The sequence below is a fragment of the Heterodontus francisci genome, chromosome 2 (genome assembly GCF_036365525.1).
Source record: "Heterodontus francisci isolate sHetFra1 chromosome 2, sHetFra1.hap1, whole genome shotgun sequence".
In the NCBI taxonomy this organism is placed as follows: Eukaryota; Metazoa; Chordata; class Chondrichthyes; order Heterodontiformes; family Heterodontidae; genus Heterodontus; species Heterodontus francisci.
This window is the reverse complement of record NC_090372.1, coordinates 75,964,932-75,988,469: the sequence shown is the minus strand read 5'-3', so window position 1 is coordinate 75,988,469 and position 23,538 is coordinate 75,964,932. Positions and strand designations below refer to the sequence as shown.

General features: G+C 42.4%; 1 protein-coding gene across 2 annotated transcripts in view; it reads right to left on the bottom strand.

The window, feature by feature from the left end:
- Positions 1 to 23,538, bottom strand: part of tax1bp1b (Tax1 (human T-cell leukemia virus type I) binding protein 1b) — a 153,264-nt gene that overhangs the window by 70,021 nt on the left and 59,705 nt on the right. For both annotated transcript variants that reach the window (XM_068059371.1, XM_068059380.1), the window contains exons 6-8: positions 12,256 to 12,404; positions 8,255 to 8,345; positions 7,657 to 7,842 (exon numbers count right to left, since the gene is read on the bottom strand). In XM_068059371.1, the coding sequence (XP_067915472.1) occupies positions 7,657 to 7,842; positions 8,255 to 8,345; positions 12,256 to 12,404 (426 nt within the window). The remainder of the gene's footprint in view (positions 1 to 7,656; positions 7,843 to 8,254; positions 8,346 to 12,255; positions 12,405 to 23,538) is intronic.

Sequence of the window (23,538 nt, the reverse complement as noted above, 5' to 3'; positions counted from 1 at the left end):
GCTCTCACCTCCTTAACCAATCTCACATGTGGGACCTTATCAAAAGCCTTACTGAAGTCCATGTAGACTACATCAACTGCTTTACCCTCATCCACACATCTAGTCACTGCCTTGAAAAATTCAATCAAGTTAGTTAGACTCGATCTCCCACTGACAAAGCCATGCTGACTATCCTTGCCTCTCCAAGTAGAGATTAATCCTGCCCCTCAGAATTTTTTCCAATAGTTTCCCAACCACTGATGTTAGCCTGTAATTACCTGGTTTCTCCCGGCTACCCTTTTTGAATAGGCTGCATTTGCTGAGAATGCTACCACTAGGCAGCGCTGCAGTGGCAGGACTAAAATGTCAGTCTGCGACTTCAGGCAGCTGCCAGGACTAAAGATGGCGCTGCTCAAATAATCACACGAAGGCAACCTAACCTAAACACATAGCAGCACACAATGGCGGGAGGGACAGCGCGAGCAAGACGGGGACGGGTGAGCAGGTTGGGGACGGGACCGGGGGGGGGGGGGGGAGCGGAGCGGCTGGACATAGCAGCGAAGTGGGGGAGGGGGGAGCAGAGCTTGACGCATGGATGAATACCCGTTAGCGTTGCATTGCGTAAAGCGCATGCGCAGAGGCCGACCAGGCGCGTTGCCCGAAGATGCACACGTCACGCGATGACGTCATCGGTGCATGCGCTAACCAGCCCTGGCAAGTCGGAACGCAGCGCATGCAGAGAGAGCAGGAGACTGCGCATGTGCGTACCTTGGCGCAGCCTGAGAACGTCAGTGGCCAGCTGCATTATCAGGAATCACTGTTTTGAATAATGGTACCACATTCGCTGTCCTCCAATCCTCTGGTACCTCTCCTCTGGCCAGAAAGGATTTGAAAATTTGTTTCAGAGCCCCTGCTATCTCCTCCCTTGCCTCACATAACAGCCTGGGATACAGCCACTTTTAAGCCCACTTAAACAGCTAATACTTACTCCCCTTCAATCTCTACACCTACACCGTCCTTCTCCATAGTGAACACAGATGAAAAGTAATCATTTAAAACCTCAACTATGTCCTCCGGCTCCAAACACAGATTGCCACTTTGGTCCCTAATGGGCCCTACTCTTTCCCTGCTTATTCTCTTGCCCTTAATATACTTATAAAACACCTTAGGATTTTTCTTTATCTTGCCCATCAGTGTTTTTCATGTCCTCTCTTTGCTCTCCTAATTACTTTTTTTTTTATTAAAGTACCCCCCACTACACTTTCTATACTCCTCTAGTGCCTCCGCTGTTTTCAGTGCTCTGAATCTGCCATAAGCCTCCTTTTTTCCCTTATCCAATCCTGTATATCCCTCGACATCCAGGGTTCCCTGGACTTGTTGGTTCTACCCTTCACCTTAAAGGGTACATGTTGGCTCTGAACTCTCACTATTTCCTTTTTGAATGACTCCCACTAGTCTGATGCAGACTTTCCTACAAGTAGCTGCTCCCAATCCACTTTGGCCAGATCCAGTTTTATCATATTGAAATCGGCCTCCCCCCCAGTTCAGTACCTTTATTTCCGGTCCATCTTTGTCCTTTTCCATAACTACCTTAAATCTTACAGAGTTATGGTCAGTATCCCTGAAATGCTCCCCCACTGACACTTCTACCACATGTCCAGCTTCATTCCCTAGGATTAGGTCCAGTACTGCCCTTTCTCTCGTAGGACTTTCTATGTACTGACTTAAAAATCTCTCCTGTATGCATTTTAAGAATTCTGCCCCCTTTAACCCTTTTGCACTAAGACTATCCCAGCTGATATTGGAGAAGTTGAAATCCCCTATTATTTTTACACCTGTGAGATTTGCCTACATATCTTCTCCTCTATCTCTCCGACTGTTTGGTGGCCTGTCGTACACTCCCAGCCAAGTGATTGCCCCCTTTTTGTTTTTAAGTTCTACCCATATGGCCTCATGTGAACAACCTTCTAAGATACCATCCCTCCTTATTGTAGTAATTGACTCCTTGATCAACAGTGCAATGCCACCTCCTCTTTTACACCCTCCCCTGAAGATTCTATACCCTAGAATATTGAGTTTCCAGACCTGCCCTTCCCTCAACCAAGTCTCTGTGGTAGCAATATCATAATGCTATGTACTAATCAATGCCCTCAATTCATCTGCCTTACTAGTAAGACTCCTTGCATTAAAATAGATGCAATCCATTTTTCACTGTGCCTTAACAGGTCTATATTTGCTCTGCCTTCCAGATTGACTCAATTTCTCTTCTATATTTGACTGTACATCACCCCGTATTGCACCTCCACTCTGTATCCCATCCCCTTGCCAAATTAGTTTAAACCCACCCTCCCCCCCACCAACAGCACTAGCAAACCTCCCAGCAAGAATGTTGGCCCCATTCCGGTTCAGGTGCAACCCGACCAACTTGTACAGGTCCCATCTTTGCCAGAAACAGACCCAGTGATCCAGGAAACTAAAGCCCTCTCTCCTGCACCATCTCCCTAGCCACGTATTCATCTGCTCTGTCCTCCTATTCCTATATGCACTAGCATGTGGCACTGGGAGTAATCTAAAGATGACAACCTTTGAGGTCCTGCTTTTTAACCTGTTACCTAGCTCCCTAAATTCTTGTTGCAGGACCTCATCCCCCTTTCTACCTATGTCGTTGGTACCAATGTGTATTAATTTGTTTCCAATTAATGGCTTGTGTTAAACAAATACAATTGTCAAGTAATATGAATAAATGGACAACATTGTAGAGTCAGATAATGAATATCTATGTGGGTTGTCCCTCAAACACTACTTTTCTTATCTGGTTTACTGCCTTATTAGATGGGTGGGAAATAAGGGAGTTTAACATCTCCTCCAAAATTCAGGTTTTCAGATCAGCCTCTGACTTGTGTCTATTCACTGTGCTAACACCCAAAACGGAATCAAGGTTTTGGGAATAAATCCAAAAGGTTCATTGGCTCAAAGGAGAAGAAAGTGGGAAGAAGTTAAAAGTTGGATGGTCAAGCTTAACCTGGAGGTCAACATTTTCAAGTTGATTGTGTTATGGAACAGTTGCAGTCTTCAGAAACAGGAATAATACAGCGAGATAATATACCTGTATGGTCAGATAACTAGGATAATGAGATGACTGAAAAGGATATGAATCCTATTAAAGATAAAGAATGTTCAAGATAGAAGCAGAACTAACTCCACAATAATTGCTCATGGAAAGGAGGTTGCACATGCATACCTAGATACACATATAAAGAAACCTAACCATAAGCCAAGCATAGTGATCTTCGACAACAGCAGTAAGTATTACATGTGTATGAGCACATGTACGCAGATAGACACACAAGCTGCTAATACTGAAACACTGCGATACAAAGCTACATGTGTCAATAATGGTTCAGAATGTCGATTAACAGAAACATTTAAGTCCCTCACTGCTTAATCTTATGATAGTAGTCTTTTCTGTGAGATGTTAATAAACTGTGTTAGTTCATGTACTTAGCATCTAATTCTTTGATGTCTTTAGTAAGAGGAGATTTATTAGTACACTCTGGTGTACTAGATGGTTGTTTGTGTAACGACACAGTTCAGACAAGGTAATGTAATACAGTGCAGAGGCAAGCCAAAAATATAAACATCGCATAACCCTGAGATATAGGTGGTAAGTCTACAGCCAGTTCTCTGATGTGGAATTGAGGCAGAATGGTTGAAGATTCATCTTACATCTTCCAAGGTTTACATCTTTCCCTTGACAACATTCTTACAAGCAACTCTGTGCCAACAAACAGCCCTGCACAAGTAACCATAGGCACTAGCTTTATAAATTGGGTCTACAGCAACTTCTGCAGAGACCCCAGCACAGATACAAAACCACCAGGTTCAGCTGTATACCAGTAATGGGCCTTCCAAAACTCCTGCAACTCTGCAGTTGGCTAAATAGTCAATTACCATTACTACTCCAACTAGAAGTGGACATAATTTTAAGATACATTTACAATTAAGAGAGATCATACAAGAATTGAACATAAATGTCACCAGGACTACATAATTTACTAAAATTGTCCACCACCACCAGTAGTGGTAAAACAATCAAATAATGGGAAGAGATGGCTGCGAGAACGTCCCCATCCCATCAATGCAAAAGCCCAAGGTTGAATGGTTCAGAACCATCTGCAGCCAGAAGTGCCAGATGGATGATCCATCTCAGTGTCCTCCTGAGAGATGCCAGTCTTCAGTCAATCCACTCCATTTCATGTGATATCAAGGAACAGCTGAGTGCACTGGATACAGCAAAGGCTATGGGCCCCAACAACTGCCCAGGGTAAATGTTGAAGATATGTGCTCCAGAATTAGCTGTACTCCTTGACGAGCTGTGACAGCACAGTTGCAACATTGCCCAGGTATGACCTGTCCACAAAAAGCAGGACATATCCAATCTGGCCAATTACCAGCCCATTGGTCTACTCTCAATCATCAACAAAGTGATGGAAGGGGTCATTGACACTGCTATCAGGCAGAGTTTACTCACCAATAACCTGCTCACCATTGCTCAGTTTGGGTTCTGCCAGAAGCACCCAGCTTCAGGCCTCATTAAAGCCTTGGTCCAAACATGGACAGAAGGGCTCCAGAGGTGAGGCGAGAGTGACTGCACTTAACATAAAGGCAGTATTTGTCTGAGTGTGGCATCAAGAAGATCTAGTAAATTGAAGTCAATGGAAATCAGGGGAAAACGTTCCACTGACTGGGGTCCTACCTAGCACAAAGGAAGATGGTTGTGGTTGTTGGAGGCCAATCTTAACTCCAGGACATCACTGCAAGTTCCTCAGGGCAGTGTCTTAGGCACAACCACCTTCAGCTGTTGGTCAGTGACCTTCCCTCCAATGCAAGGTCAGAAGTGGGGCTGCTTCCTGATGATTGCATATTGTTCAGTTCCATTCAAAACTCTCTCATATAATGAAGCAAGACATGGACAACATTCAGGCTGTATCTGATAAGTGGCAATAAGATTCGTGCCAGGCAATGACCATCTCCAACGAGAGAATCTAACCATCTCCCCTTGACATTCAACTGCATTACCATCACTGAATCCCCCACCAACATCCTGAGGATCACCATTGACTAGAAACTTGACTGGACCAGCCACATAAATACAGTGAGTACAAGAACAGGTCAGAGGCTGGGAATTCTGCAGCAGTAACTCACCTCCTGACTCCCCAAAGCCTATCCATCATCTACAAGGCATAAGTCAGGAATGTGATGGAACACTCCCAACTTGCCTGGTTGAGTGCCGTTCCAACAACATTCAAGAAACTTGACACCATCCTGGACAAAGCCACCTACTTGATTGGCATCCCATCACCACCTTAAATATTCACTCTCCCCACATACTTGGTAGCAGTGGGTAGCATCTACAAGATGCGCTGCAGCAACTCACCAAGGCTCCTCTGACAGTACCTTCCAAACCCGTGACCTCGAGCATCAACAAGGCGCATGTGAACATAACCACCTGCAAGTTCCCCTCTAAGACACAAACCATTCAGACTTGGGAATACATCGCTGTTTCTTCACTGTTGCCAGGAATGCACCCCCCCACCCCACTGTAGACGCACCTACATCGCACGAGCTGCTGCAATTCAAGAAGGCAGCTCACCATGTCGTTCTCAAGGGCAATTAAGAATGGGCAATAAATGTTAGTCTTGTAGAGACATGAACGAGTAAGAAAAAATCCATATCCTTTTTGTGAAGAAAATGAAGCACTGGCTACTCAAAGCTGAGAAGGATATGTTATGAAGCAAAAACAAAATAGGAATGATAAAAACTGTTGCGATTTTAAGTACATGTACTGATGCCCAATTCCAGAACTCAGTGTCAGAATTAACCAATAATTCCCTTAAGCAGCAGCTGCCCACCACTGTCATAAGCTGGGCACTACAGCTGTGCTCTTGGTCAGAAAACTCCTGTACTAACTATGCTCTTCTAATCACAAACTCTTGCGCTTTGTTAGCTTCACTAAAACATCAGACCTGGAACAAAACCCTACTTTTAAGTTGCCTCTATAGCTGCAAAATGGTGCATAAATGATTCAAGAATTTAAATTTGCCTCTCAAAACTCCGATTTTGAGATGTAGGAATTCTGAAAACAATGGTTAACATGAAGAATTCATATTTGCAGAGCACCTTTCATGCAATAAAATATTCCAAGACACTTCACAGGGGCAGTATGAAACAAAATATGGCACCAAGCCACATAAGATTTTAGGGCAGATGACCAAAAACTTGACTAAGAGGTGGGTTTGAAGAAATATCTTTTAGGAGGAAAATGAGGTAGAGGTGCGGAGAGGGTTGGTTTGGGGGGGGGGGGGGGGGGGGGGGGGTGCGGGGACTCCAGAGTTTAGGGCCCAGGCTGGTAGAGTGATTAAAATCAGGGATACTCAAGAGGCCATGAAAAGGAGTGCAGATATCTTGGGTTGGAAAGGAAAGGACACGGAGGATTTGAAGACAAGGATGGAATGTTAAAACCGAGACATTGCTTAACCGGGAGCAATGTAGGTCAATGAGCACAGAGGTGATGGGTAAACAGGACATGGTGCAAGTTAGGACATGGGCAGCAGAGTTCTGGATTACCTCAACTTTACGGAGAGCAGAATGTGAGAGGCTGGCCAGGAGTCTGCTGGATTAGTCAAGTCTAAAGGTAACAAAGAAATGGACAATGGTGCCCAATGTGCTGAGGTGGGGTGGAGTCAGGAGATGTTACAAAGATGGGAATAGGCATCTTCGTGATGGCACCGATCTGTGGTTGGAAAATCATCTCATGGTCGCATGTGACACCAAGGCTGCAAAATGTTGGTTCAGTCACAGACAGCTGGCTCGGGAGCAGAATTTGTGGCAGGGACTGAAGATCTTCCCAGTATTTAACGAACTAATCTGTTGTTGCTTTCTCTTAACATCGCACCACTCCTCACCCGTCTTTTGCACAGATTTACAAACAGAAGAACATGCGGCTTGGAGGTATTTTGTTTTGGTATTGCTTCTTCGTTTTCTTGCACAAAAAAGGACTGAAGATACCGATTCTCATAGGTATTCTCAATAGTCATCAGTAGTAATTTGCACAAATGTTTACTATTCATGGACAGAGAGCATTGCCAAGCTATTTAACTATGAAAGCCATAACATCCAAGACTAATTATATCCTCGCTCAACATCTCCACATGTGCAATTTCCAACAGGGATAACTGACCAACAATCAGGAGCAGGAATTTTCGCAACTTTTCACCTTCCCATCCCATTGGTAATGATATTAACTCCAGCATAGAACTGGCATCACACTCGTACCATCTGATCTGTATTGCTTCATATTGCATCGCATGGTGCATTTATCCCATAAGCCATGTGGTACACATACACACGCAATCATTAATTTTCTCGTACAAGTAAACTACCAAACATGTATATAAACAAAGTATCGTAGCAAAGCAAATAAACAGAACTTATGACTCAAGCACTTGTACTATTATAGTTTCTCCTGAGATACAAAGCAGTAAGTGAGACAAAACAGGTGGCAAGAAATTTGAAACAGTGCATGTAATAATTTCATGATGTTTTAGACACCTGAAGAGGTTTTGTGAAGAACTGATGTTAATTGAAAAGACAAACTTTTAAAATAACATTTCTTACCATGTTGGACGAGTTAACTAACAATTCCTTTTGCAATTTTTCTTTTTCTGACAAACATTGCTGTAGTCTTCCCACTTCTTCCTTAAAATGGGCCAGCATATTCTCTTTACTTGCATCTAGATTTTTAAAAGACTGCATCTCCGTAACCAGCTTTGTGTTTTCAATTTCTGTATTCTTTGCATGAACCTGCAAATAATGACGATTGGTTATAAAAGTTAACTAATTGGTTAGATGGCTAGTAGAAATCAACACTGAGCAGTTGAACATTTTTAAAATCTAAATTAAATGCGAGAAATAGCATCATGCACTCTCGCCAAAAATGACTGTTAATAAGATTTCTTCAAACCAAACTGTAATGGATTTCGGGTAGGAACATTCAAAAAGATCTATATTGGGACAGTGGAACTTAAATGGACTACATTCCTGAAAGCTATTACAGCACAAAATCTGCATGTTTATGTTATGAGCGTAACAAAAAACTCTAAAAATTAATAGTTATACAGGTTCAGTATTAAGCAGGAAATGGCCTTTCTTGCCTGCATGGTCATAGTATCTGACACTAATTTCATAAGGAACCTAAAGCTATTACACCTATTACCTTGTATAGCTCTTTCTCATCCTTTTCATTCTTCAGCTGCAATTCTAGTTGTTCTTTTTCAACAGTTAGTCTCCTTAGTTTGTGCTTTATGCTGGGGAAACAATTTTACATTTTAAATTAGGTCACAATATAAATCTCAAGAAAATATAACTGGCATCTAAATGTAACAGCGAACTAAAAGGGTCCAATTTACAAAACATTAGCACTATTGTTAACAAAAATAAAGTTTGCCCTCATGCAGTGCTTCACAGTATGCATCTACACCACTCGAACATGACACAAAATTCTGAGTGTCACAAAATGAAGTTTCTACCCTGAACCAAAAAAAAAATTGAATGACTGATCAGGAATGATAACTTTAAGTGAAATTTTATGGAATCTTTAACTAACTCAAGTCAAATCTCCATACTGTGAAATGTATAAAATGCGTGCAACAAAGTCTGGTACGTGTTTTTGTTAACGCAATCCATTATACATATTGTTTTTTAGCACCTTGTTTATTTAAATCTGAGAAGATAGTTTCTGCAAAAGTGGTAAGGTGAGGAGTTATCTCTTTTTCCCAATAATTTTACAATACAGCAGGCAGCCCTCAGGCCCTTTGCAGCTTAAATGTCACAGTAATTTCGCTATTTTTTGTAATACAGCAAGATTACAAAAGCAATACATTACCTGCCCAGCATGAGGTGAAAATATGATGTAGCTGATACTAACCATTACAGATCTCACAAACTGTATCTGTAATACTATTTAACTACCACTTTGCAAAAGCTCCTTAAGATGCAAATTATTTTCATCTCTGAACTGAAGCAGAACTGAAACTTAGACCAGAGAGGAAGAGTCCAGTCTTTTCAGGAAAAGATTTTTCAAGAAATAAAATGATGTTTTCTGGGTGATTTTAATAATATTTAATTTATGCTATTTACTTGTCGCATATTTAGCAGAAATCAGGGTGGCAGCTTTTTTGAAAAAAAAAATAAACTCAGCAATATGATTGGCTCAAATTGCAATGTTTGAACTGGTTGCTGTTCTGTGGGATTTATGTTTCAAACAAACCAGTCTTGATTAAGTTCATTATCTGAGTGAATCAGAAAAAGCCCTTCTGATTTCTTTCTGAACCGACAATCCAGTATTTTCTAGAAATGCTGGAAATACTCAGCAGGTCTGGCAGCATCTGAGGAGGAAGAAGCAGAGTTAACGTTTCAGGTCAGTGACCCTTCATCAGAACTTCCAAATATTAGAAATGTAAAAGGTTTTAAGCAAGTAAAGCAGGGGTGGGGCAAGAGATAACAAAACAGAAGGTGATGATAGGACAAGGTCACAGAGAATAACTGACCAGAAGGTCATGGAGCAAAGGCAAACGGTATGTTAATGGTGTGGTGAAAGACAAAGCGTTAGTACATAGAGTGTTAATTGACAAACATGAACAGCCCTGGTCATAAGCACAAACATGAAAAAAAACAGTGGGTAGGCACAGTAGAAACAAACTAAACAAAAACAAAATAAATAAAAAAATAACTAAAACTAAAAAGGGGGGCCCGTCATGCTCTGAAATTACTGAACTCAATGTTCAGTACGGCAGGCTGTAGCATGCCGAATCGGTAAATGAGGTGCTGTTCCTTCAGCTAGCATTGATTTTCGTTGGAACACTGCAGCAATCCCAGGACAGAGCTATAGGCATGAGAGGGGGTGGGGGGGCGGTGAAATGGCCAGCAACTGGAAGCTCGGGGTCATGCTTTCGGAGTGAACAGAGGTGTTCCACAAAACAGTCACCCAATCTGCGTTTGGTCTCTCCAATGTAGAGGAGACCACATTGTGAGCAGCGAATACAGTATACTAAATTCAAAGAAGTACAAGTAAATCGCTGCTTCACCTGAAGTGTGTTTGGGGCATTGGATAGTGAGGAGAGGAGGTAAATGAGCAGGTATTACACCTCATGCGATTGCAGGGTACGTGCCTTGTTTTTATTTCAGGTTTCCAGCATCTGCAGTATTTTGCTTTTATTTCAGTATTTTCTGTTCTACTATACTGAAGAACAAACACACTTCAAATGTTTACATGTAATCTTGAATCTCTGAAGTAAAATCATCAATTTCAACATAACACTGCTAATTTTTTGTACAGATTAGAATTCATACCAAATACAGCACTTGAGTTTTGCCTCAACTATTGAACTTTCAAGACAGTGGACTGAGATAAAGCTTTTAGTAAATCTTAATTTGATGACATACGAAAAGGAAATCATTGAAGTTTTCAAGAAACATGCTACTTCCATCTCATTTATTTATTTTATTTCAATAGTCAGGTTACATTATTCTGATTTCATACCTCACATTTTCCCCGTAATACTTCTTTCCATCTTTCTTAATCGTCAAGATTTTCATTTAACTTTCAGTATCTTTCTCCAGTATTTTCTGCTAATTTACTTATTTCCTTTCCCATCCCACTACATATAAACTTAGAATCCTTTCTGCTCGGTTTGATTGAAACTTACCTCTGTAATGGTTGTGTCCATAATAGCAATAAGAAAAAATTTGGCATTGTTCAAATTTTCTTCTCTTATTCGTTTGAGATGTGAGCTTCACTGGCAAGGCCAGCATTTATTGCCCATCCCTAACTGCCCTTGAGCCCCCTCCCTGAACTGATGCAGTCCAAGTAGTGTTGGTACACCCACAGTGCTGTTAGGGAGGGAGTTCCAGGATTTTGACCCAATGACAGACAGTGAAGGAATGGCAATTTAGTTCCAAGTCAGGATGGTGTGCGACTTGGAGGGGAACTTCCAAGTGGGGGATGTTCCCAGGCACCTGTTGCTCTTGTTCTTCTAGGTGGTAGAAGTGGAAGCTGCTATCAAAGAAGCCTTTGTGAGTTGCTGCAGTCCATCTTGTAGATGGTATGCACTGTAGCCACAGCACTGGTGCTGAAGGGAGTGAATACTTAAGGTGGTGGACGGGGTGCCAATCACATAGGCTGCTTTGTCCTTGATGGTGTAGAGCTTCAAGTGCTGTTGGAGCTGCACATCCAGGCAAGTGGAGAGTATTCCATCACACTCCTGAATTGTGCCTAGTAGATGGTGAATAGGCTTTGGGGAGTCAGATGAGTTACTCGCCAGAGTTCCCAGCCTCTGAGCTTCTCCTGCAGCCACAGTATTTATAGAACTGGTCCAGTTAAGTTTCCGGTCAATGGTAACTCCCAGGATGATGGCGGGGGGGGGGGGGGGGGGGTTGGATTCAGCAACTGTAACATCATTGAACATCAAGGAAGATGGTGAGATTCTCTCTTGTTGGAGATGGTCATTGCCTGGCACATGTGTGGTGTGAATGTTACTCGTCACTGATCAGCCCAAGTCTGAATGTTGTCCAGGTCTTGCTGCAAGCGAGCGTGGACTGTTTCAGTTTCTGAGGGGTTTCAAATGGTATGGAACACTGTATAATCACCAGCCAGCATCCACATTTTTGACCTTATGATGGAGGGAGGATCATTGATGAAGCAGAAGGTGGTTGAGCCTCGGACACGACACTGAGGAACTCCTGCAGCAATGTCCTGGGGCTGAGATGATTGGCTTCCAACAACCATCTTCCTTTGTGCAAGTGATGACTCCAACCAGTGCAGAGTCTTCGCCGTGATTTCCATTGACTTCAATTTTGCTCAGGCTCCTTGATGCAACATTCAAGTCAAATATTGCCTTGATGTCAAGGGCAGTCACTCTCATCTCACCTCATTCTAGCCACTACAGGAAAATATGTCTTGTGTATAAAAGTAGCTTTTTGGTAAAGTATGATGTCAGGAAAGAAGGGAGGAGGAAAAGCAACATCAATATGGTGGTAGCAGGTGGTGGGGATTGGGGGAAAGAATGTAGTGCTAATAACACAATTATAAATTATGGGGACATGCTGGTACACTATGTAGGCTAAACATTAAACTCCCATAGCAAATCACAAGCTGTTTAAATAATTATGAACCCAGATGGGAAAGTAATTCAACAGCACATGAACATTTTTCCATACCTGTCTAATTCGGTTTCCTTTGCAATGGCTTTCTGATTAGCAGTTACAATGTCTTCTTCAAGTTGAGTAATTTTTGCAACAGCTTCCTTATACTTTTTCTCAATGTCTTCTTTCTCAATTTTTAAAGCTTCTGAACTCTGGAAGAGATCCTAGTTGTACAAATTTTTAAAAAATCCTATTAATAAGAGAAGTCAGCAAGGCAATAAATTAGAATTTGGACTTTCACACATAGCAAACACTATCACTTACTTGAATTTTCAACTATACCGGTGCATTTAACTGAAGCAATGTTCTACAGTTACTTTACTTACTGAATTGTTCCATTATGTATAAGAATTATTAAATAACATACGTTAGTGAGAAGAAATTCTTCTTCCCAAGGTCTTCTCATCCCTCTCCACCACACCTATCATTCTCACTTGGGACAGTAAATGCAAGGAGTCAATTATTCTTGACTAAAGCTAGTTCCCTTCATCTCCTCTGCCACTTCAGATTGTAGTCCTTTCTCTGTCCTCAACCTAATCAAGCAATGACTGATCCAATACTCTGCATTTTCCTCCTCTGAACACTTGGGACTCTCATGAAGTCCATCTTTCCCTTCAGGAAAACTCAAGTTCCTACCCCAGCCCACACTTAGATCGGTGTGATTGATCTGTTTCTATCCTACAGGACTGTCCCAAAGTACTTTACAGCCCATTATTACACACTTCAAAAAACCCTTTGTGAACACCCTCAATTCCCTTCCAATTGGCAACCTGTTCTGTTGCCAACGTCCTGAAACATGTCACATCGCAACCATACATCCATCCTTCCCATCACTCCATGTCCGAGACTCTCTAATCTAGTTCAATCTTAGTTGACTTCTGCTGCCTTTCATACTCAATTCTCAATAGTTTTTCTTTTACAATCTACCTCCATGACACTATTTGCTTGGTTGCACTCATAACATATCAGTCTCCAGTGTAACCCAGGGTACTATCCTCAGCATCATTTATAATCTGCTATCCTTGGTAGTCACCATTTGTGAACCATGAAGCCTGCTTCCACATGGCCTGACAACATCCAGCTTTATCTGTCCAACTTCTCCTCTGCTTTCAAGACTACTGCTACAAAAGAAAGACTCAGAAAAACTACAATTTCCTCCAGGATATTCTTTGAATCTTCCCCCACTCCCCCCACCCCCAAATTATCAATCTCCTTGGCTGTCACTTCAGGATGTCTGGAGGAAAAGGCCCTCTGTACTCTTCAACCCCAAGCTGAGCCTCCTCCCCTCATCCTTTCCATTACCAAGGCCATTTTCTCCTACCATGTTTAGTTTAGTTTAGAGATACAGCACTGAAACAGGCCCTTCGGCCCACCGAGTCTGTGCCGACCATCAACCACCCATTTATACTAATCTACACTAATTCCATATTCCTAGCACATCCCCACCTGTCCCTATATTTCCCTACCACCTACCTATACTAGGGGCAATTTATAATGGCCAATTTACCTATCAACCTGCAAGTCTTTGGCATGCACCACACTGCCAAAATTCCAGCACATGTTTTTAATCTCAGTCTGAATTCTTAAACATTCTGCTAACTGGCCTCCCAAGCTCTACATATTACACTTCATTCAGATGAGACAGTCCACACCCTCACTCAAAATCCTACACTCCATTACACCCATCCTTCCCACGCACCAATGACCTTTATCTTTCTATGCTCTGATTCCATTGTATCTTATTCACTGACGACATGTCCCCCTAATCACCTTCCACTTCTTCGACACCTTGTTACTGCTATTCCGCACTTTCTGCTACTATTGGTGGTTATTCATTCAGCCACTACATGCTTGCCCTCTGGATACCCTCCAAAAAAAAAAAATAAAAAAAAATCCACCTTGCCACCTTCATTGTTGCATCCGAAAGACTCTTCATAAGCATCACCCCCAAACTCTCAGTTTTACCTCTCATCGATCATCCTCATAAAGCACTTTGCAAACACTCTTCTTGTAGATGTAACAAATAAAACACAGAAACTAAGTTACAGCACCATACTTTATTCAAAAACTTATGTACTTTCGGCATTTATATTTTTTCATTTTCCATAAATATACGGTGCCCGTCTATAAATGACAAACCTGTTCATCAAGGACAGACAGATTCATAACAGCACACCATTTTCTCCAGATGCCTGTAATATACAGCCATAATATACTTGTACAGGATACTTCTTATATTCAATAGTAATAAACCTGCATTTACTCTTATCCTTGCATACACTATCTGAAAAAACAATCCAACTGCACAACGTTCTTGATGATTCACAACAGATTTCCATTCACAAGATTTAAACTATATATGGATAATTCAAAACTTGTCATTCATACATTGTTTTGGTATATTATGCAGACATTTGAAGATTTGTAACCTCCTCAGTATTAGCTTTACTCAAGGGAGAGACTGAACATTACAGAATCCATTTTCCTCCCACCCCACCCACCAAACTCATTAACAAATCATTTCTGTACCTTGACAGGCTTGGAATAAAGCTATCTTCAGTTTGAGGTACTAATGAGTGATAGCTGTCAATATGTTCCAGCAAGGAGTTAACACTTAAGAAAATTGGCAGAAAAGGGAGAGCAGCCAAATTAAGCCATACAGCACAAATTTATCTTTCTATGCTTAACATTTTATACCTGCACACACTTCCCATCAACTTTCTCCATTATAAAGTCCTATGCCCATATTTATAACGTAAAATGCCCATGTAAACATGTCACATTGTAGCACAGCACTGGCAGGAAGGCGGTATTAGAGCATAACAAGATTATACACAGGTGATTTCCATTATAAATGTGGACAGAAGAAAGGCAGACATGCATTGATATAGCACCTTTTACACCCTCAGGACATCCCAAAGCACTTTATAACCAACAAAGTAGTTTAAGTGGCATCACTGCTACAATCTATAGGAATTTATTACATACATTAATCAGCCTGTTTACATATATTAATCAATCAGTGTGTGACAGGAAGGGACAGAGAATACAAGCACAAGAGTACAGCAGAAATTAGAACCAGAGTAGGTAAAATGGATAAAATGTCAAAGCTTAAGGCGCTTTATCTGAATGCACGTAGCATTTGTAACATAGATGAGCTGACGGCACAGATAGAAATAAATGAAAATGATTTGATAGCTATCACAGACGTGGTTGCAGGATGACCAGGACTGGAATCTAAATGTTCAAGGATATTCAACGTTCCGGAAGAATAGGCAGAGAGGAAAAGGAGGTGGGGTAGCTTTGCTATTAAAAGGAAGGGATCAGTGCAGTTGTGAATAATGATATAGGTGTAACAGATCGTGATGTAGCATCAGTTTGCGTGGAAATAAGGAATAGCAAGGGAAAGAAATCATGGGTGGGAGTGGCCGACAGGCCCCCGAAGAGTTGCCTCCCAGTAGGACAAGATATTAATCAGGAAACAATGGAGGCGTGTAAGAAGGGCACTGCAATTATCATGGGTGATTTTAGTCTGCATATAGACTGGACAAATCAAATTGGCAAGGGTAATGTGGAAGACCAATTTGTAGAGTGCCTCAGGGATTGATACTTAGAGCAACATGTTGCAGAACCTACCCGGGAACAGGCTATTTTAGATTTGGTATTGTGTAATGAGGTAGGATTAATAAAAGCTCCCATTATTAAGGATCCTTTGGGGGAAGCGACCATAACATAGTAAAATTTCAAATTCAGTTTGAGGGTGAACAACTCTGGTCTCAAACCAGTGTCTTCAACTTAAACAAGGGCAATTACAGAGGTATGAAGAAAGAGTTATCTAAAGCGGGCTGTGAAGATAAACTACAGGGGAAGTCAGATGATGAGCAGATGCAGACTTTTAAGCAGATATTTCATAACACTCAGCAAACATTTATTCCAGTCAGAAGGAAGGACTTAAAGAGAACGATGAACCACCCGTGGATAACAAAGGAAGTTAAGGAGAGTATCAAATCAAAAGCAAAGACGTACAATGCGGCGAAAACGTGTGGTAGGCCAGAGAACTGGGAAGTTTTTAGAAACCAGCAGATGACTAAAAAACTAATAAAAGAGGGAGCAAATTGATTATGAGAGTAAATTGGCAAGAAATATAAAAACAGTAAGAGCTTCTATGGGTATATTAAAAGGAAGAGAGTAGCTAAAGTAAGTGTGGGGCCCTTAGAGGATGAGAATGGGGAATTAATAACAGGGAACAGGGAAATGGCAGATAATTTAAACCAATATTTTGCATCAGTCTTCACGGTGGAGGATACTATAAACATCCCAACAATAATAGATAAACAAGGTGTAAATGGGAGGGAGGAACTTGTAACAATATCGATCACGAGGGAAAAGTGCTGGACAAACTGATGGGACTGAAGGCAGACAAGTTGCCAGGACCTGATGGCCTGCAGCCAAGGGTTTTAAAAGAAGTGGCTGCAGAGATAGCGGAGGCATTGGCCATAATATACCAAAACTCACTGGATTCCGGGAGGATACCAGTGGATTGGAAAACCGCTAATGTAACACCCCTATTCAAGAAAGGAGGGAGACAAAAGGCAGAAACCTATAGATCAGTTAGCTGATCAGTCATTGGGAAAATGCTAGAGTCCATTATTAAGGAAGAAATAGCAGGACATTTAGAAAAACATAATGCAATCAGAGTCAACATGGTTTTATGACAGGTAAATCATATTGGACAAATTTGTTAGAGTTCTTTGAGGATATAACAAGCAGAGTGGATAAAGGGGAACCAGTAGATGTTGCATATTTGGATTTTCAGAAGGCGTTTGATAAGATGCCACATAAAAGGCTATTGCACAAAACAGGAGCTCAGGGTATTGGGGGTAATGTGTTGGCATGGATTGAGGACTGGCTAACACACAGAAGGCAGAGAGTCGGGATTAATGGGTCTTTTTCAGGTTGGAAAGCCGGAACTAGGGGGGTGCCATGAGGATCGGTTCAAGGGCCTCAGCTATTTACTATCTATATTAATGACTTAGAGGAAGGGACAGAGTGTAATGTATCCAAATTTGCTGCTAATACAACAATAAGTGGGAGGGCATGTTGTGATGAGGACACAAAGAATACGCAAAGGGATATAGATAGGTTAAGTGAGTGGGAAAAAATTTGGCAGATGGTGTTCAATGTGGGAAAGTGTGAGGTAATCCACTTTGGTAGGAAGAATAAAAAGGCAGATTATTTAGATGGAGAAAGACCACAAAATACTGCCGTACAGAGGGATCTGGGTGTTCTTGTGCATCAAACACGAAAGGTTAGCATGCAGGTGCAGCAAGTAATTAGGAAGGCAAATGGAATTTTGGCCTTTATTGCTAGGGGGTTAGAGTTTAAAAATAGGGAAGTCCTGTTACAACTGTACAGGGTGTTGGTGAGGCCACACCTGGAGTACTGTGTACAGTTTTGGTCCCTGTATTTAAAGAAGGATATACTAGCATTGGAGGCAATTCAGAAAAGGTTCACTAGGCTGATTCCTGGGATGAAGGGGCTGTCTTATCAAGAGCGGCTAAACAGGTTAGGTCTTTATTCATTGGAGTTTAGAAGAATGAGAGGTAATCTTATAGAAACATAAGATTTTAAGGGGGCTCGACAGGGTAGATGTTGAGAAGATGTTTCCACTAGTGGGGGAATCTCGAACTAGGGTACATAATTACAGAATAAGGGGGCACACATTTAAAACTGAGATGCGAAGCAACTTCTTCTCTCAGAGGGTGGTGGATCTCTGGAATTCTCTGCCTCAGAGTCGTGGAGGCTAGGTCACTAAATGTATTTAGGGAGACAGATTTTTGAAATCTCGCGAAGTCGAGGGTTCGGCAGAGCAGGCCCGAAAGAGAAGTTGAGGACTGGGACAGATGAGCCATGATCTAATTGAATGGCAGGGCAGACTTGAGTGGCCGAATGGCCTACTCCTGCTCCTATTTCTTATATTCTTATGTTCTAAAATCTAAAAAAAAACGCAGAATGCAGAGCTTTAGAACAGGGACTCAATTGTGCCTGTGCAGCCTGGCCCAATTATTCTCTGCTCCTAACCCTTCTTCACCTGAAATACTTAGTCTTGACTCCCAATGTAAACAACCACAGGGCAGGTGTGAAACCCAAATCACTGGACATTATGTAATTGTTCATCTGGTCCATTACTTTTGTGAAAATATTTTAAACACAGGACATTCTTCACGTTGAAAAAAAACTATGGGTATCAATTGAACAATTAATCTAACTCAAAATAGTTTGTAAAGAGAATCTTTATTTTTCAAGTTTAATTTACAGAAAGATTACTTTAACAACTTGTATTTATATTAGATGAGTGCAGATATCTCGGAGGGTTGTAGGGCTGGAAGAGATTACAGAGATTGGGAGGGGGCAAGGACACGAAAATAAGGATGAGAATTTTAAAATCAAGGCATTGCTTGACTGGGAACCAATGCAACTCGGTGAGCAAAGGGGTGATGGCGTTGGATGAGAGGTCACATACCTGAAACATTAACTCTGCTTCTCGCTCCACAGGTACTACATGACCTGCTGAGTATTTCCAGCACATTTGGTTTTTACTTCAGATTTACAACAGCTGCAGTATTTTGCTATTATATTGCGTTACATCAAGTCTAGACGTAACAGAGGTATGATTGAGGGCTTCAGCAGCACATGAGCTGAGACAGGGCTGAAGTTACAGAAATGGAAATAGATGGTCAGAAGCTCATCTCAGGGTCAAAATGACACCAAGATTGCAGGGAGAGGGATTGAGTCAGTAGCTAGGGAGTGGAAGTGGGGGCAGGGACCGAAAACAATAGCTTCAGTTTTCCTAATATTCAACTGGAGGTAATTTCTGCTCATCCAGTACTGGATGTCGGATAATTTACCAACAGTGGAGGAATCGAGAGAGGGGTGGTGAGGTAGAACTGAATGCCAGTGTACAGTGAAAACTAACACTGTTATGATCCGAACAAAATAAAAGCAAAATACTGCGGTTGCTCGAAATCTGAAATAAAAATAACAAATGCTGGAAATACTCAGCAGGTCTGGCAGCATCTGAGGAGAAAGAAGCAGAGTTAACGTTTCAGGTCAGTGACCCTTCTTCAGAACTGGCAAATATTAGAAATGTAAAAGGTTATAAGCAAGTAAAGTGGGGTGGGGCAAGAGATAACAAAGGAGAAGGTGTAGGTCGGACAAGGCCACAGAATAGCTGACCAGAAGGTCATGGAACAAAGGCAAACTATATGTTAATGGTGTGTTGAAAGACAAAGCATTAGTACAGACAGGGTGTTAACGGACTGAAAATTGAACAGCCGCAAGTACAAACATAAAAAAAAAGTGGGTAAGCAAACTGAACAAACTATGAAATACAATAAACACAAAAATAAATATATATTAAAAGAAAAAATAACTAAAAATAAAAGTAAAATGGGGTGCCCAGTCATGCTCTGAAATTATTGAACTCAATGTTCAGTCTGGCAGGCTGTAGTGTGCCTGATCGGTAAATGAGATGCTGTTCCTTGAGCTTGCGTTGATGTTCACTGGAACACTGCAGAAATCCCAGGACAGTGCTGAAATGGCGAGCAACCGGAAGCTCAGGGTCCTGCTTGCGGACTGAGCAGAGGTGTTCTGCAAAGTGGTCACCCAGTCTGCGTTTGGTCTCAGCAATGTAGAGGAGACCACATTGAGAGCATCGAATACATTGAAAAAAGTACAAGTAAAATCGCTGCTTAATCAGAATAGTGTTTGGGGCCTGGGATAGTGAGGAGAGAGGAGGTAAATGGGCAGGTATTACACCTCCTGCGATTCCAGGGGAAGGTGCCGTGGGAAATGGAGGAGTGGACCAGGGTGTCACGGAGGGAACGATCCCTTCAGAATACTGACAGGGGAAGGGAGGGGAAGACGTGTTTGGTAGTGGCATCACGATGGAGGTGGCGGAAATGGCGGAGGATGATCCTTTGGATATGGAGGCTGATGGGGTGGAACGTGAGGACAAGGGGAATCCTGTCGCAGTTCTGGGAGGGAGGGGAAGGGGTGAGGGTAGAGATGCGGGAAATGGGCCGGACACAGTTGAGGGCCCTGTCAACCACAGTGTGGGGAAATCCTCGGTTGAAGAAAAAGGAAGACATATCAGAAGCGCTGTCATGCAAGGTAGCATGATCAGAGCAGATGCGTTGGAGACGGAGAAACTGAGAGAATGGAATGGAGTCCTTACAGGAGGCAGGGTGTGAAGAAGTGTAGTCGAGATAGCTGTGGGAGTCGGTGGGCTTATAATAGATATTAGTAGATAGCTTATCCCCAGAAATGGAGACAGAAGTCAAGGAAGGGAAGGGAAGTATCGGAGATGGACCATGTAAAGGTGAGAGAAGGGTGGAAAGTAGAAGCAAAGTTGATAAAGTTTTCCAAGTTGGGACGGGAGCAGGAAACGGCACCGATACAGTCATCAATGTACCGGAGAGTTGGGTGAGGGGGCCTGAGTAGGACTGGAACAGGAATGTTCGACATATCCCACAAAAAGACAGGCATAACTAGGACCCATGCGAGAACAAGCTCAGGCAGACGGAGGGTGGTGGTGGTGGATGAGGACTGGTTGGGCCTCTATTCAAGGAAGAAGCGGAGAGCCGTCAAACCATCCTGGTGGGGGATGGAGGCGTAGAGAGATTGGACATCCATAGTGAAGAGGAGGTGGTTGGGGCAAGGAAACTGGAAATTGTCAAAATGACGTAGGGCGTCAGAAGAGTCACGGATGTAGCTGGGAAGAGACTGGACCAGCGGAGAAAAGATACCGTCAAGATAGGAAGAAATAAGTTCAGTGGGGCAGGAGCAGGCTGACACAACGGATCTGCTGGGACAGTCCTGTTTGTAGATTTTGGCAAAGAGGTAGAAGCGGGTTCTCCGGGGCGGTGGGACTCTGAGGTTGGAAGCTGTCGAGGGAAGATCTCCAGAGCAAATGAGGTCAGTGACAGTCCTGTGGACAGTACCTTGATGTTTGGTGGTGAGGTCATGGTCCAGAGGGAGGTAGGAAGAAGTGTCTGAGAGCTGACGCTAAGCCTCTGCAAGGTCGAGGTCGGGACGCCAAACAACAACAGCACCACTCGTCTGCAGGTTTGATGACCATGTCAGGGTTAGACCTGAGAGAACGGAGTGCAAGTTCAGAGGGGGACAGGTTAGAGTGAGTGAGGGGGGCAGAGAAATCGAGATGACCAATGTCTCGCCGATCAAGAGCGGGTAAGAAGCCAGGGGGAGGGGTCCAGGTCGAGGGAGAATGCTGGAGGCGGATGAATGAGTCGACTGATCAGGGGGAGGACTCCTGGTCAAAGAAGTGAGCCCGGAAGCAGAGGCGACGGAAGAAGAGCTCAACGTCATGCCGAGCGCGAAATTCATTGAGGTGCGTGCGTAAGGTGATAAAACGGAGACCTCTGCTGAGTACAGAACGTTCAGCGTAGGAGAGGGGGAGGTCAGAGGGTATAGTGAATACACGGCAAGGGGTCAGATCAGAAGGGGCGGGGTCAGAGGGGTATTAGACCCCATCAGTTGCTGGAGCTTGCGTTCCTTGACACCTGAAAAAGGAAGAAAAAAAGTTTTTTGTTAATGAGTCGGATGAGACGAAGGATGAAATGAAACTGCGGAGTAGAACAGCTTTAAGATAAGGTGAGGTGGTGCTGCTGGAGAGAGGTTCAGTGTGTACATGTGGCAGCGCATAGCACTGAGTGCGGATCTCAGGATATGGCAAAAATAGCAGTCCGAGGAATGCTGTATTTCTCGGAGATACCTGTAATCCTGGGTAGATTCAAAACATGGGTGAAACTGCAGTTGGAATCCACGTGGAATAAGTCGGAGCTGGAGACAGTCACTGAGGAAGGAGATGGAGCTGTGAAAACTAGTTTTGGTGGACACTATCAAACACCAGGAGGGAAACAGTGAGCAAGGTAAAAGAGACAAACGAAAATCCCGGAGAGAAGAGCAGAACTTCAAGGTAGGCGGTTATGATCCTGTAGCTTTTTTTCCCGAGAAGTATGCGGTGTGCCTTTCAGGCTAGAAAAGGAGCAGTACTGCTTTAAGGCAACAAGCTCCAGAGGCGGAGTCAAAGAATGCATGCACGTCGCTTCGGGATACAGCCACTCAGAGACTGAGGATCAAGAGATACATTGTTGCCGATTGACATTTGAAACTAGTTGAAAAACTGGCTTTTGAGACACAGTTAACAGAGACAGACACAGACGGTCAGCCAGCATATACTGAAGGAAAAGAGAGCGCTCTCTCGGTTTATTTAAACCCCAATTATTATACTCTCAGAATTCTGATGTCAAGCCAGATTAATTTCTTCAAAGAAAATAACCAATTCCTTTAGCTACTGAATTATAATTGTTGAAATTCATCGCTAGAAAAGAGCATCAATTCAACTGCTTAATTAGACTACGGACTGTTCTACTGTTGAAGAACCTTTTTTCTCCCCCCCCCACCGTGAGGATTTCAAGCAACCTTGGACTGTTCCACATTGGAAAATTTCACTTCGGCAGGAGCTTAAATATGCAAGGATATTAATTTTTTTTCTATTTTAAATGTTGTTTATATCTTAGTAGTTTTTAAGAATTTAGTTTTTCTAATTAAACAGTTAATTTGTTGATCTAAAGACAACTGGTTTGGTTAGCCTCATTCAGGGGTTAATTAATGGTACAATTTGGCTGGCTCATTCTTGAATTTGGAAAGTTTAAAAATGAGATGTTAGGTGATCTGTGAAGGGACGGGATTGAATTAACAGTGCGTTTCTCCCACCGCAATCATATATTTTGAATGGGGGCTTTGACTAGACGGTCGGTCGTAACATATTAATTGGGGGCTTGTTCGAAATTGAATCATATTTAATTCGCTGGCTCGCGTCTAAGATCAGAATCAGACTCATTTGGAGGACTTGCATTTGGAATCATATTACTCACTCGTCTTTGGGATAACGTAATTAAATTGGGGTCTTGCGTTTGGCATCATATTTAATTGCTCTCGTGTCTGGGATCATAGCAATTGGAAACTCGATTGTTAAGATCTAAATCTAACGCCAATTACAAAGAAATAAAAGAACCAGGGTTTTTGTTTAATAAGGTGCAGTCTATACCACTGTAATGACATTAGTGGTTGTAGCAGAGTTTTTGGGAAAGCAGAAATGTTTCCCTGAGTGACTTGATAACTTTAATTAAGAACAAATTAAAAGAATTGGCAGCAAAATTGGGGTTGGAATTGAAATTAGGTGCCAAAAAAGCAGAGATAATTGGCATAATAGCC